Raw genomic sequence first — 15,010 nt, forward strand, 5'->3', positions numbered from 1 at the left:
ATACATTCCAGTCTATTTTCAGAAGTCAACTTGTAAGGCCCAAAACGTACACTTGTACTAGTAAAATGGGAATACTTTCTTCATACAAGTTGTTCCAATGGGTGTCTATTATAACATATCCCAATTTGAGCCCCATTGGATACATATTGAATCCTCAGGCCTTCCTATACCAAGCCTGGTTCAGAAGAATCGTTTTTTCCAGCAAAGGTGAAGAAAACCCACATGGGTTGGCAGCAAAAGGCAGCCACAAATTGAACACCTTTGATAATCCCATGTGAAGAAAGCTTGAGGTGCAGCAAAAGAAGTATGTGATGCAATTGATTCCAACCACATTAACATAGACAAGATGAAGTGAGAGTTATGGGTTGTATTAAAAGAGGAATTGTGGTGTTGGAATTCATCATGATGTTCCTCCCTCTTAGCCCTATAAATAGAGAAGTCTTCAAGCTTCAAACACACCCCAAGGGGGGGAGCTCTCAAACACTTCTCTAGAGCTCCCTTCCCTTCTCTCCCTCACATTCTCTTAGTTTCCTTTCAAGTTGTCAATTGTTGTAACAAAATGATTTTACTAAATTTTCCTTCAAGTTTTCAAGTTCTACTTTAATTTTATTTGTAATGTACATTCTTTCTTAAGTATTCAAGTTTAATTAGTTTCCAAGTTTCAATTATGATTTTTGTTCTTATTCATTATGCTTATAAGTTAATATGCTAGTTTGAATGATTGATCACCATTTAGGCTTGCATGTTAGCTATCTTGGTTTGAATTAAGAGTAGACACCATGCTTTAATTCGAATTGAACTATGGATAGGAAGAGTATGTATGGACATTCGACAACAGGGATTAGATACATACTTGGTTGTTTAAAATGTTCTTCTATGCTTAATGGGTTCCTAATGCTTAATTTTAGGTTAGACAACAAATGATCAAATTAGAGAATTAGGAACACAAGGTTATGACCAAACACCATGGCTTAATCATACTTTAGCTAGAATCAATTCGTTAATCTAATTGAACTTGGGAACTTATCTACTTGAGTTATTTTCTTTTCTTTCTTTCTTGTTTTATTTATTTTCTTTCTTGTTCTTCTGTTTTGTGTAGGAAAACTGAATTGGATTATTCAATCACCAATCCCTGTGGAATCGACCTCGCACTTACATATGTTATACTACCGAACGGCTCGTGCACTTGCGAGTATCACAAGTTGAAGATGCAACTGAATCCATTTTGGTGCAGCTGAATCAACGCAACAATAGGCATCTGCCAAAATGTCTTAAGGGAGACGTAGGCAACTGCCAAAACGTCCTAAAGGAGACGTAGGCCACCTGCCAAAGCATCCTAAAGGAGACGTAAGCAACTGCCAAAGCGTCCTAAGGGAGACGTAGACCGCATCCGAAGCATCCTAAATGAGAAGTAGAAAGCACCCTTTAAGTAAGCGGTGGGTAAACATTCAAGCATCCTAAGTAGAGCTGGGCATATGTACTAGATATACCGAAACCGTACCAATACCGTTTCATTTGGCCAACGGCTTAATACAGTATCATACCGTACTGTATAACCCTTGTATGACACTGGAGCGGTACCGTATATTAGACACCGTTTGCCACCGTACCGTACTGAATAGTAACAAAAAAGGAATTTTACGCGAATTTTTCACTCTCGACTTGATCTCTCACCCATACTCTCTCAAACTCTCCTCTCTCTCGATCGATCGATCGATCGATCCAACCAGGCCAAGCCCTTCTTCTCATCTGGATCTTTGTCTCTGTCTCACTCTCTCACTCTCTCTCTCTCTCTCTCTCCCTCGATCGATCCAACTAGGCCAAGCCCTTCTTCTCATCTGGATCTTTGTCTCTATCTCACTCTCTCACTCTCTCGATCTCTGTCTCACTCAATCTCTCGAATTCGATCAATCTCTTGATCAAAGCCTCAAACTCTTGATTCAATCGATCTCGAAGCCTCAAACTCTCAACTCGATCTGTTTCGATCTCTCTCTGTCTCTCTCTGTCTCTGTCTTTGAAGCCCAAAATCAACAAACTGTCAATCTCTCTCTATCTTTGAAGCCCCAAATTGACGAACTGTTGCATTGAAATGTTGCTGAATTGATGAATTAGAGTAGGTATATTTGATGAAATATGTTGGAAAGAATGCAAAATTTGCAAATTGGTTGTTTCTGTCTAGTACCAAAAATGGTACCGTTTCATAATAGTGTGATCCGGTATCACAAAACCACAACTCCACCACCATACCATCACGTACATGTTACAATTTCCGGTACCGAGATCGGGATCACCTTGCCAATGTACCATACCGAACTGTGCCCAACCCTACTCCTAAGGGAAGGGCACAACCAAGGCACCAATAGGTCACTCAAATAGTTCACAATACCAACAAAAGTTTTGAGCCATAAGTATATAATATGTTATCTTCATTTTTCTAGTTACTGTTCCAACGTTTTTGGAACTTATATACTAGAAACAAACATATTAGACATCCTACGAAAACACCAAAAAGAAGAAGAAGAAAAAAAAAAAAAAAAAAAAAAGCTAGTTAGGAAACAAAAAGGCCACGCGAATCCATCCTCATTTGTATATAATAACTACTTTGCAGTTAAAATCTTATACAAATTATCATATCGTCTGTTTTTCATTTTGTTTTTGACATGTTACAATCTCCTCATCTTCGAGTTCGAGTATGGACAGGTCTCGAAATCACGGTAGCATCACTCATACATATTTCTTTATCAGCCTCAGTGCATAGACATCCATCTTCTTGCAGCTGATGATGACAAAACACATAAAACGATTTCTCAGAAATATTATAACTTATCAATTGCCTAGCTAGCTACTCACTACTAGGTGCTACAAACTCGAAAACTTATCACCTAGAAAAAGAAATTTTAAGATGAAAAACGCTCGAAAATTGTTTGCCCGTAACGAATTTCAGATGAACTGATGCGACAGCATTTCATTTATTTATGTATGAATTCACTTCGAACCTCGTTTATTCATATCCAATAAACAACTGCGACGTAGTAGAGTAGTACTCTCTTTCCATATATAGAAAAGAATTCATTACTTAATTTACCTGCAGATAGAATTTAGCGTTGCTGATCATCATCAATGGAAGCGATCTGTCATGAACAAGAAAGTAAGGATGGCTATACATAAGACCATAAGGGCATTAGAGTTGAGATGCTGTGCGTTGTTCTTGGGGAACCGTTTTGGAATTGCACACTCTTCTCCATTGAACAACACTCTTGTTGGGAACCCTTCACCCCCCTTGATATCAATATTGTGAAAGTGCTTCTTCTTGAACGAGATCATCGACTGCTGCTTCCCGGGAACCATCGGATTCTTTTCCGGGTCAGTCCCGTTCTTAATCCCGATCAAGTAATTCAAGCCCTTGAGCCCTGTGAACATAATGGTGCTTTTAACTTCCTTCTCCATCCTGGTTCCGTTGAACGAGTAGACGTTTTCATAGTCTTCGTAGGCCTTGTTCATCTTCACGGCAGTATACCAATCTTGGAAAGGGTCGTTTCCCCAGTTGAAGAGAGTGAGCCTTGCAGTCCATCCATTGCTGTAATCCGAGTCGATGTGCCAATTCAAGCTCACCCCACAGTTGTCAGGGCACGGCAGCTTTTTGGGAACGTCGTAGTGTTTGATTTTGGCCCAAGCTTTTGCCTTCTCTGTTCTGTTAGCGAAAGGCACAAGCAGAGCTTCAGCTGGAAGAAGCATGGCGGGCTCTCTAGGGCTGCATTTGCCTGTCTCGGTGATTTTGCATCCGCAGGCGCACGTGCTGCATGGCACCACAGAGTCACTGTAATAGGCTGAGAACGAGACGCAGCATCTGGGGACCGCGGGCTTGGTAATGTTGCACACCACCTGCCAGCTAGCGACTGAGGCTGACGTGGCCTGGAGCCCGCTGGGGTCGGGGAATTGGGTGGGGTCGATTCTGATTGGGGGACCACATTTGTAAGAAGGGTTCAGGGCACCGTTGATTTTCCATTTCTGAGGTGGAGTGAGGGCGGTTCTGTTGTCATCAGGCGGGAGCTTGAAGACTTGCAGTTGAAAGATAGACTGGGACTGGCTCTTGTCCATGAGGCCGGGCAAGATGGTTCCGTTTCTGCAGCAGCTGGGCAGTTTTCCGACCTTGGGGTCGTCCTTTCTATCGGCAGGAAGGTCAGTGATGACGGGCCTCTTTTCGCAGTTCATGACCTGAGAGAAGTCCAAGTCCTTGTAAAATTTGCCGGCCATGCCGTAGAGACACTCGGTTGAGTCCTTCTTGTGAGTGTAGGCTCCTCTCATGTTGTTGATGAACTCTCCCTTCATCCACTCCCAGGTGATGTTCCAGTGGTCGAGGCGGCCGAGCGGGTGGTTGTTGTCGATGGTCACTTGGGCGAGGTAGTTGTTTGCGAAGGTTTGGAGCACGTCGTACGTGATGGAGAGATCACCATGTTGCTTGGGCATGAATTTGGTTTTTTCGATTTTCTTTGCCTTGAATTTTGGGTCCTTTTTGCAGCACACGAACATTGTATTCTTCCCTGCAAATCAAGACAGAATAATATGATTCAAATGCATGCCTTATAATTTCAAGTTATAGCATATAGATAAGCCAGACAATTGATTTCAAGGTTCTTATATATGATCCAAGAGATTATTTAAAAACTTCACTTTCAAACCAACAACAATCTGTCTGGCCATTTTTAATATTCATTTCGCAAATATTCTATCTAATTAACTGTCTTGAAACACATAACATTATAAGATGGGAAATTTGTTAAGAACAGTTACTCATGCACGCCAATTCCTCCCTCCCATAATATCGTTTGTATCAAAAGATTCCGAATTGGCCAAAAGAGCAATGTTGATATTCAATCTTGAATCGAATCCTCATAAAACATCTTGTTTCTACTTAGTATACAAATAAACAGAAGTCAACCATTGATATAAATTAATGGATCATTAATGATCTATTGGTTATAGATCATCATCATCTGCAAATAAATTTGTGGAAAAATCATGTGTAATTAGTGCATATATATAAAACAAGATCAATATACAAAAATCTTGTCCAAAAAAAAACATGAAAATAACAATGCAGAGAGAGCAAAGGATAGGAGGAAAATAATTACCGCGGATACGAGCATTAGGGCACTTGAAGCCGTCGTTGACGAGGCTGATGGACTTGGGCATGGGAGTAGCCTTGGTGCCGAGCCCAAACTGCGTCCCCTTGAACTTAATCTTAGTCTGAATCTGGGTGTAATCTCCTGCGGTATCGATCATGGTCTTCAAATCCGTCATGGGGTTCCCCACAAAGGTGGCCCCTTTGGTCCCAAGCTGCGTGGGCAGATCACCACCGTCCAACAGCAGAGCCCCTTCCGTCGCCACCAAAATCTCCCGATGCTGGAACCCTATGTACATCTTCCACGCCTTGAGCTCCGTCGACCCGGCGTTCAAGATGGTGGCCTCCGACTTGAATGCCCAAGCCTGCGCAGACACGTTTTTCACGTGGGGCAGCTCCTTCTCCCGTGACGTAAACTGGTACGACAAGAAGATGCCGTCACAGTCTTCTTGCTCGGGAGGAGGAGCCGCCACCTCACCATCACCGTCCCCGCCTCCTGCTTGTCCATAACAAATCTCAACCCTAAAACATGAAAGCACCAAAAACACCACCAGCATTGCATGAAAAGAGGACATTTGGATGGTCCATGGTATTTTCATGCCTAGTGTCACCATTATTCTTCTTTTTCCTCTGTGTATCAATTTTTTCTTTTTTTCTTTTTTCTTGGTTTAATTTGTTTGTTTTGTTGTTTTTGGGGTTTGAGGGATTTGTTTGGTTTGTGTTGCTTGGGAGAGACAAAGAGAGAGAGAGAGATAGATGTAAAGAGAGCTAGCGGCGGCCGCGCGAGAACGCGGCGAGTGAGAGAAGCTAGAGGCCCTTGGGAGTCTGTGTAAAACCCCAGGGAAGAGAGAGATGGCTTGGTATAAAGAAGAGGAACGACATTAAAAGACTGGGTCAATCTCTATTTTCTTCCTCTAGTTTTCGCGGCAGTTTCGGAGCCTTGCCTTTCCCCCCCAAATGCAACCCAACTGTTGTTTTTCTGCTACTTTTCTGGCTTCACATTGTACGGACCCTGTGCACGTTTCATGCCCTGTAAATAGCATGTGCACACTGATACGGTGTCGTTTTGAGACTTGTTTGTTGGCTTTTTTTTTGGACCAAAAACGAAACAAGTTTGTCGTTTGTAGGAACTCGGGAGGGTCTTGAGCTGGCATAATTTTTACATATATTTCGAGTAGTTTGATCACCTCCAGTTTGCTGACGTGGAATAACAAACCAAACATATATTGTTTCATTTTTAGTAATTGCAACGATTTAATTCTTGTTCTTCAAATTCCTCGGTCTCTCTACTGCCATAAAAGAAAGACTGTAAAACTGCCATTGACCATTGAGCTTCCCCTTTCCCCTGATCCTTACTCCATCTGAGATCCGACTAAAAACCATGTTGTAGAAACCTTTTTTATTATTATTATTAATGGAGGAGAGATGATTCGTAGTTGAGACCCTTTGAAGAATGAATAAAAAGTGACTCATATGCAATGAATGAGAAGTTGATCACATGAAATATGGAACAAAAACAAGATTAAATCATGGGATTCTTAAATCTAAGTCCGAAACGATTAGTTGAACCTAGAGGCGGAGCCACAGGAAGGCGTGCTATGGCTCTGGCCCCATTTATTTTCCGAATCTTTATAATCTATTAGCAATTTCTCCAATTAACTTTAGTGTTGGCCCCTCCAAATTGAAGATGAGAAAGCTATATGCAATTGAGTTACAAATTTTGGCCCCCTCATCTTGAGAATCCTAGTTCCGTCACTGACTCAACCCTATTAAATAATTGACGGTTCTCGAGATGGACCCAAAAAAATCGATACACACAATAGATTGATCGAACCAAACTGAATCAGATGTTCGGTTTTCAATAAAAATATTTGCTTTTTAGGACAGAACAGTTTCACACTAATTCGGCTATGTATGTTTGGATCAAATTGAACTGACCAGTTTGATTCTGTCTTTAATGAAGTACACAAGGGATTTAGTTGGAAATGGTTTTGTTTGAAGTAGATCAAGAATTATACAAAATTCAAGTGTTGTTCGAATAACTTAAATGTGTTTTCTGAAGAAGCACTGAACTTTTTTTTATGAGACGTGATGCTGACAGATCAGAGGAAGGAACGAAACCTCTCTGCTAGAGCTTTTATCTATTTTTAAATCAAAGGTACGATAATTTCTGTAGCAAAAAATCATGTGAACCAGAGTCAGACCATTTGTTCCTCTCATGTAACTTCAAACTAAAGTGACAGAGGAACATAAAACACTTAAACCTGCACCAAGAATTTCTCAGAATAGCTTTCTTCTTATATTCGCGGTCACGTAAAACACTGCTTAAAACCGAATCCCTACCTCCTACACCTTTCTTTTAGTTACATATCCAGTTAATTCAGCTTGCCACAATTATCATTACACTGTCGTAATTGTCCTTTACACGTACAAAGTACATTAACTAAATCAAGTGACAGTTATCTCTGCCGCACTACTTATTTCTTCGACAAACTGTGCTTTTGGCTCCAAGTCTATGAACTGGTTGGACTTGCTAGCGAGATGTGAAATGCTAACCCTTCCCTGACGCTTAATATAGTCTGCCACAGCTTGCATCTCTTCTTGGGAGATGTATATGTATTTCCCTCTGTCATCCATGACACCGGAAAGTCGCCCTAACACAAAGAAATACAACATTTTCATTCTCAACAAAGGGAATTTTACTTTCTGAAGCAAGGCATTATTCCACTAGGCCAAACAATTCAATGATGAAATGGCTCTGAACATACCCATACTCTCCAGAGAGGTAATCCGATTGATGCATTCCTGCATGAACCATTAGTTGCATTGTCAAATTAGTATGACAAATCTGGAAAAAATTCAAAACAATGTAACCTGATCAACCAAAAAGAAGGGGTTACTTTCTCTCCTGACCAGAGTTGCATAAAGAAAGCATGTTCGATATGAAAAGATCAGCACTCAGTTGATGACTCACTTAGAAAAGATATTTTCCATATGCCTTACTAGTTTTCACATAAAAACTTCATCTATTACTGCAATTTGAGGTATGTAAGCAGGCATGGAAATTGTTGATTTATATGTTTATTCAAGGAAAATATGTGGAGAAATTACCTGAGTTCTTAACTTGAATTCAGCAGCAAGATCTTCCAAGGGTACACATTTATGTTTCTGCAACATCAGGATTAATAGTAGTATTAATAACAAAATCACAACCTCAACTTGAAAGTCTCACTTTGTCAACCATTAACTCATCCGATTGAGGTCTCATATGGAAGACATGCAAACATTTGAAAGAAAAACAAACTCTAAACAAGTAAAGCTATCTTAAGGAGGACACAACAAGAGAATTTAGCCATTGTACGCACAAGCTTCTCATTGTGGTTCATTCACTCAGGCATCACCTCAAGTTCAAATCAAGTTTGACCATAACAGCTAGGGAGTAAAATTGTTTAGCAAATAAGCCAACGACCAGGTTGAACTGGACCAGACAAGTTAAACAAACTACAATCCAACCTTAATATCCATAGATCATTAGGCCATTTTCATCCCTAGTTTTGATGCCCACCCAATGGAAATATTCAAGGGGTAGCTACAAAAGTAAAGAACAATATCTCTGAATGACTGTAACAGGACAGAACTGAAAACTACCTTTATGTATTCCACAAAATCAGAGAGCAAATCCTGATGTCCATCCTGCACTTCATTTTCTGTAGTACCTTCAGCATCTATAGAAAACTCTCCTTTCCACTTCTCGAACTCTAAGGCAGCAGCTTCCTCCTCCCTCGCCTTCTGAGCCTTGGCTTCTTCCTCCTATAAAACAATAGTCATATCTTCAGCCAGTAATACAACCACACACACGTATACGCATCTTAATTATCCAACAGAGAGCAGAAAATCAACATACCAGCTGACGCTCCTGTGCCTCACGCTCCTCATCTTTCCTCCTCCGCATTTCAGCATAGCGGTCTTGTTTTGTATTCCTTGATTCACGTGCAGCTTGTTCAGCCTTCAAACAATGGGATGGAACCAAATAAAACAAATTAATTCTGCTTCACTTGAAAGGAAAAAGGGGGAAATAAAATAAAAAGAATGCAATGAAAACCATGAAAACAAATCAGGAACCAGCAGAAATAAATGCTTTTTCATGTTTTAGTATTTTATATCTATAGAATGCTGTAGTAATCAAACTTGTTAACATTTCCTACACCTCAATGACTACAAGGAATCAGCTTATGTCTTTATCACTAAATTTCGATATTCGGATATCTGCAAACTCATTAAAATGTAATGGCTGCTGGACATTCATGACAGGACAAGTTTACTAGAAAATGCAGAGAGAGAGACAGAGAGAAAATGCAATCTTTCAAATGAAGAGATAAAAAGGAGAAACAATACTTGTCGTTGTGCTTCCCGCTCCTGACGCTTCTTTTCCCTTTTCTTAGATGCTTTGGCTTCATAATACTCACCCTCGCCTTCCTCATCACTTCCATCAACAGTTTCTGTATTTAGAATTATTGATGGTCACTTTATTTGACAGAACACCACTTTTTCTACTTATTCAGATTACATAAGGAAAAACAATTTTCCTTAATATAGGTACCTAACACTAGTGAATGCAACAGACAAGTCCAAATTTGCACCTCCACTTATGCAGGTTACATTTTCTAAACTGAATACGACTGCCTCATTTTAGAAGTCTCTTCATGAATGAATAAACCTATTTCTCCTCGTTGAATAATCACAGGTCTAACCACACTAGATAAAACCTTGTAAACCGCATTTTCCCCCACTAATCGTCATTGGATGAGAGCATTATCTATTGGAAAGACATTATTTATATTTTCATTCTTTATTGTCTTACCACTACTCAACATTTGGCACCTTAAAGCAAAATAAGATCGTGTACCAATTGCTATCTATTTCAATCATGATTCATGCATAACACAAAACATATCCAATCAAAATGATACGAACAGCGCAAAACCTCACAGAGTCCCAATCAGTCATATAATTCATCCATTCAGCTTATATGCAACATACTCCACTCTCTTACTCGTTAAAAATCAAACCCAGAAAATGAAAATAGACACTTCTAAGCATTCTTTTAGTCACCAATGTGAATAAAAGAGAGCAGCAGACCACAAACCTTCTACAACTGGTGCCGCAGCGGCAGCTGATGTGCTTGCTCCAGAAGCCGGCCTCCTTCGCATCCGACCAGCACCAGTGGCACGCACTACACCTTCCCTCTGAGCAACCTAAATTAATTTTTTTTAAATTAAGAGCAAATTATGAAATGAAAACAAATAAATCTCGAAAAAATTACATTGCAATGGAATTAGGTTTAGAAAAATCAAACCTGCGGCTCTTCTTCGTGATCGTGAGGCAATCGAGAATCTTGACGCCGTTTCCATAGATAAAGTGGAATTAATGCCAAAACAAGAAGCATAGAAAGAACTATAGCCAACATTTCCTCCATATTTTCTCAATCTGAGGCTGCCAACAACACCACCACTCAAATGAGCCTCTATAAAATACGCTTCGGAAACTAAAATTAAACGTGCAAAATTCGGATTGAATGGCCTTGTAATATCTGAAGCTTTCTTTTTGTTCTCAATTTTCTGAGGGTCTCTCGGAAACCAAACAGAGAGTTTTGGTCACGACTTACCGTACTAGCAGTTAAGCTTTCGATAATCGATGAAGGAAGATTTAATTGGTAAATTGGTTAGCTGAGAGAAGTGAGAACGAGACGACCTCCTACTCACACGACCCACGAGCCCCTTTCTGGTTTTCTACGGTTTCTAGAGGCGGAGGAGGCGTAGCTTTGCTCTGTGCTTTTGGCTTTGTTTTCTCTCTCGCCAAGAGGACCCGTGTCATTTCCCCCTAGAGAGGGTGGGGGAAAATTACACTTGTTTTTTCTTTCCAAGTTCCAAAACATGGAAAACATTTTTTTAATATTTAAGTATAGTATTATTTAAATTAAACACCGAACAGTAACACAATGGGATTAAGAGACTCATTGCCTAGCTCCTTGAGAATTCCAAAGGTGGTTAAACATATCATTAAAAAAATAGTGATACACTTTGGGAGCTGGAATCCTATTATGAAGTACTATATAATCTGTTAATGTTTGCATATCTTGTTGAATCTCATACGAGCAGGGCGGAACTAGTAATTTTTTGGTGGGTGAACTATCTAACATTTTTAGCTTAAAATCTAATAATTTTTTTTAAAAAAGAAATTTTATCTTTGCAGTTTGAATCTCTAAAAATTTATTGGCTCCAACTGAATAAGCTTCATAAATGCAAATATATAAATAATTAAATTTCATTTATATATTAATTGTAAACACAAGAACAATATAATTATGTTAAAATATTGTTCTATTCTTGAGAGTGAATACAAATAAACTTGAGAAAATAAATATTTTCCTAATGTGTTGTAGTTGATGATGGGATATATAAGTTTTTTTTTGTCTTCTTCAGAAACCTTTTGCCAAAGGCAACAGATAATTTCACAAAAAGAGAAGGGAGATAATTTCACATTAAATAAAAAAGAGCTTACTTTGCCAAAAAAAACAAAAACAAAAAGGCAATAAACTTCTTGTAGTGGGCCATATAGATATAGGTTTATATTTGTTTTTTAATTCAAAACTTATCTAGGCTATAACCCACCACAGCCTTGGCTGTGATTCCACCCGTGCATATGAGATAGTTGGCTCAATGTTTTACTATCTTGCTCTTGTCCTCATAGATCTTTTTTTTTTTTTTTTTTTTTTCGCGAAACAGTATAGAATCCATTAAAGAACAGAGCACAAGCCCAGATACAGCAATAAGAACACATCCAGGAGGTTCTTACAATACAGAAACTAAAACAACAACACCAACTAAACACAAGTATTACAAGATTGTTAAAAAAACAGAATACAACTTTAAACCCATCTAACAAGGAGTTACAGATGAGGAGGACCCAAACCCTTGCAGCAACGAGTACTTAAAGAAGATCAAGACAGAGAACAATCTCTCAAACTTCATGGGACAGGAAACACCTCAAGAGTGGAGGGCATAACCGCTCAACTTCCACCAGGACATTCCAAAGAATATCATAGCATCTCCTAATCCCCTTGATCCCCAAGCACAATAAATGTAGATCCACCAAATTTAGCAGCTCCACCTCTAATACAGAGAGATCTACATGAGATCTACCACAAAAGCAGCAGATCTAGCAAGATCATCCAAAAACCAGCCAAAAAAGACTGGAATACAAACCCTAAAGAAAAAAGAAAGAAAACAAAACCTTGCAAAAGCACGGAGCAGACAAAACCCAACAAAAGCTGGGTTTTGAGATGAACAGGAACCGGAAGTTTCAAATTTCTTTTAAAGGACTCGAAATCGTGGGAAAAGAAAGACAAGACGCCACCTGAAAGCTGATAATGACAAGTTAGTAACTAGCTAGTAACTGACCAATTTCCCACGAAGACTAGTTCGTAGGTGGACGTGGCAGACAGGGGATATTTCGAACTGGCGCGCACAAATTAAATAGCCGAAAACATTAAATCTGGAAACCGTTTAAAAACGGTTCAGACTTAATGGGGGCATTGTTTGGGCTTAAATTTGGCATGCCCAGTTCAAAAGCAAAGGCCCACATCATTTCTTCTAAAGTCGCCTATTTTGGCCCAAAATTGGCACCCTCAATCCATCAAAAGCGCCCAGCCCGTTAAACGAATAAACAGGCCAAAACTCAGAAAAGAGACTTGGGCCTCGGAAGAACTAGAATTGGGCTTAGAGCAAACTAAACCAAACTGGTCTTTTAAAAACAGTCCCACGTGATCCCTGACTTAGAGAAGTCAACAAAATCGGCTGAAATAAAAGATTGAACAGGGGCAGGTGTAAAAGAAGAACGTCTCTGAAAAAACTCAGTTGCCTGGAGATCAAATCCCGTTTTAATTATTCAAAAGATATTTCCTGTTCCGGAGAAAACACCATTTTCAAGGAATAAGCAAATTCTGCCTCTGTGAAAAGGGGATAAGCGGGAAACAGGGATCAAAAAACTGAGAACTTACTATCTCAAAAGACTCTCAGACTCTCAGAAAGCAGTTGAAATGAAAGAGGGGCATGGCACCCCATCAAAAGAAAACAGAGAAGTAGTCATTTCAGGAACTGATCGTTGAGTGTTTACTTGCCAGAAAATGGATGGAACCCCTGTTTATTTCAATTGAAAATTAAAAAAAAAAAATCTTTTTACTTGCCGCCCACTCTCAAAGAACATTTCTTATATATATAAGAGAGAGTGAACAGAGACACAAAACAATCAATCAACACAACCAAAAAACTCAGTCAAAGGACAAACATTCAAATGATCACTTGATCACAAAAACTTCAAACTAAGTCCAGCAGACTTAGAGTCTGAAGCACTTCAATTCCAAAGCTTCTCAACAAGCTTGCAGAATCATCTTTTTTTCTCCCAGCAAAGACAGTTAGAATACTGTTTCGGATTTGAATCTCAGTTCACAAGTCAACAATAACGAGATTTCTCTCATTACAAATTTGGTTCAGCAAAAGCCAAGACAAGCAGAATTTGAGTTTTCTCAAAACGAAAAACTCAGCAAATTTATGGAGAGCCCTGACTAAGCAGTACAGGTACCACAGTACGCCTCCAGCTCAAGTCCAGCCACTTCTGTCCCTTTCAGACTGGAGAAGTCCCAGTTCTGCCCATCCAAAAGCCTTCCAGGGTTTGAAATGAATTAAAGCTCTACCAAAATCAAGTTTTGGTATCGATTTGCAGCCGGAGTCCAGCACTTGAAGTTGTTTAACATCCAGTCCAGTCCAGAACAGAGGCAACTACCCAGCCAGAAATGGAAGTACAGCCCTCTTTTTGTCTTTGTATAGTCAGTTTTCCCTTTTTGAGTCTTGAAAAGGGGAGTTCTGCCTGGAATTAGTTCAGTCTGTTATCAGTTATTCTGGCCAGAACTACCGGTTTTATATTGAGGAAAATTATAAAGTCCTTACCAGTCTAAGGCATAGAAAAGAACTTACTTGGGAGATATTCCTCACCCAAATTCACAATCGTTTGTTCAAAGTCAATAGCTTGGGACGCAAGTTATTTTTACTCTCGAGTCTGTTAGAATTGAAAAAGTTGCTAACAGTGGCACGCTCAACACATAAAGAAAGTTAATTTATTGACCAAACAATGGTCTTTGAATTAATGGGGAACTTTACCCTATTATTACCGGAAACAAATCAAAACGGGTAAATAGTGGTTCCAAGGGAGAACCCCTGGAACCAAGGAGAATTTCATATCCAGAGTTGGTTTTGGGTTGGGGGAGAAGAAGAGTCGAGAAGCGTTTCTCTTGTCCTCATAGATCTTAAGTTTTCATTTTCGTCTTTAGATTCATCTTCTTCATACTCATCTACAACAATTATGTTGTGCAAACTTATGCACGTCATCTTCTAGTGATCTTATTGGTTCTTTCAAAGCCAATATCAACTTTCTTCACAATTTTCGCTATCCCTCACATTTCATAAGTCCTAATTTCTCAGTTAACAAAACCATAAACTATTTGGACTCAAAGTGTAAAAGTAGTTCATTAAGACCAAAGTCAAACTACAATAAGTCAACACACTAGAAATACTGAAAATGCCCACAAATGAACATTCACGTGCTGACATCCATCTTCATTTTTCTTATGGGGTTGGAGATTATGGCAAAAGTTACATGAGTAAAATTCCAGAAATTGAAATTATGTGAACAAAAATGTAAAATTACTAAAGGAGCATCGAACTTCATTATGGTGGTGACCTATAGTGGGAATTATGATATTATTTTAAAAGTACTTGTGAGAATGTGTAAATGAAATCAAGTTCATGCATCCCCACTTCATAGGCCAGTGAA

The 15,010-nt window shown here is 39.3% G+C and overlaps 2 protein-coding genes across 4 annotated transcripts; both read right to left on the reverse strand.

The window, feature by feature from the left end:
- Window positions 1-2,557: 2,557 nt before the first annotated feature.
- On the reverse strand, window positions 2,558-5,983 carry LOC110751214 (COBRA-like protein 10). Of its 2 annotated transcripts, XM_088251631.1 has the most exons (3): window positions 5,133-5,983; window positions 3,086-4,541; window positions 2,558-2,776 (listed from the first exon to the last, which is right to left on the reverse strand). In XM_088251631.1, the coding sequence occupies exons 1-2, from the start codon at window positions 5,734-5,736 to the stop codon at window positions 3,118-3,120; spliced, it is 2,028 nt and encodes a 675-aa protein (XP_088107757.1). In that variant the 5' UTR covers window positions 5,737-5,983; the 3' UTR covers window positions 2,558-2,776; window positions 3,086-3,117. The 2 variants fall into 2 exon arrangements, with proteins under 2 accessions (XP_088107757.1, XP_088107756.1); XM_088251630.1 differs by having other exon boundaries at window positions 2,558-4,541.
- A 1,415-nt stretch (window positions 5,984-7,398) lies between these two features.
- Window positions 7,399-11,035, reverse strand: LOC110746911 (DDRGK domain protein). Of its 2 annotated transcripts, none has more exons than XM_021947138.2 (9): window positions 10,788-11,035; window positions 10,479-10,609; window positions 10,269-10,377; window positions 9,518-9,621; window positions 9,027-9,128; window positions 8,771-8,932; window positions 8,234-8,290; window positions 7,891-7,927; window positions 7,399-7,776 (listed from the first exon to the last, which is right to left on the reverse strand). In XM_021947138.2, the coding sequence occupies exons 2-9, from the start codon at window positions 10,596-10,598 to the stop codon at window positions 7,571-7,573; spliced, it is 897 nt and encodes a 298-aa protein (XP_021802830.2). In that variant the 5' UTR covers window positions 10,599-10,609; window positions 10,788-11,035; the 3' UTR covers window positions 7,399-7,570. The 2 variants fall into 2 exon arrangements, with proteins under 2 accessions (XP_021802830.2, XP_021802829.2); XM_021947137.2 differs by having other exon boundaries at window positions 10,479-10,615; window positions 10,788-11,033.
- Window positions 11,036-15,010: the final 3,975 nt, after the last annotated feature.

This window comes from Prunus avium, chromosome 4 (assembly GCF_965620075.1).
Source record: "Prunus avium chromosome 4, drPruAviu1.hap1.1, whole genome shotgun sequence".
NCBI lineage: Eukaryota > Viridiplantae > Streptophyta > Magnoliopsida > Rosales > Rosaceae > Prunus > Prunus avium.

Bases quoted from the DNA above. Each gene is read 5' to 3' on its own strand.
- LOC110751214 (XM_088251631.1), bottom strand. From the start codon at position 5,736: ATGGTGACACTAGGCATGAAAATACCATGGACCATCCAAATGTCCTCT. The intron at 4,542-5,132 runs GTAATTATTTTC...CTTGATTTGCAG, and splicing joins CCCTAATGCTCGTATCCGCG to GGAAGAATACAATGTTCGTG.
- LOC110746911 (XM_021947138.2), bottom strand. From the start codon at position 10,598: ATGGAGGAAATGTTGGCTATAGTTCTTTCTATGCTTCTTGTTTTGGCA. The intron at 8,933-9,026 runs GTATGTTGATTT...ATTGTTTTATAG, and splicing joins AGGCACAGGAGCGTCAGCTG to GAGGAAGAAGCCAAGGCTCA. The intron at 7,777-7,890 runs GTATGTTCAGAG...TCTTTGTGTTAG, and splicing joins TACCTCTCTGGAGAGTATGG to GGCGACTTTCCGGTGTCATG.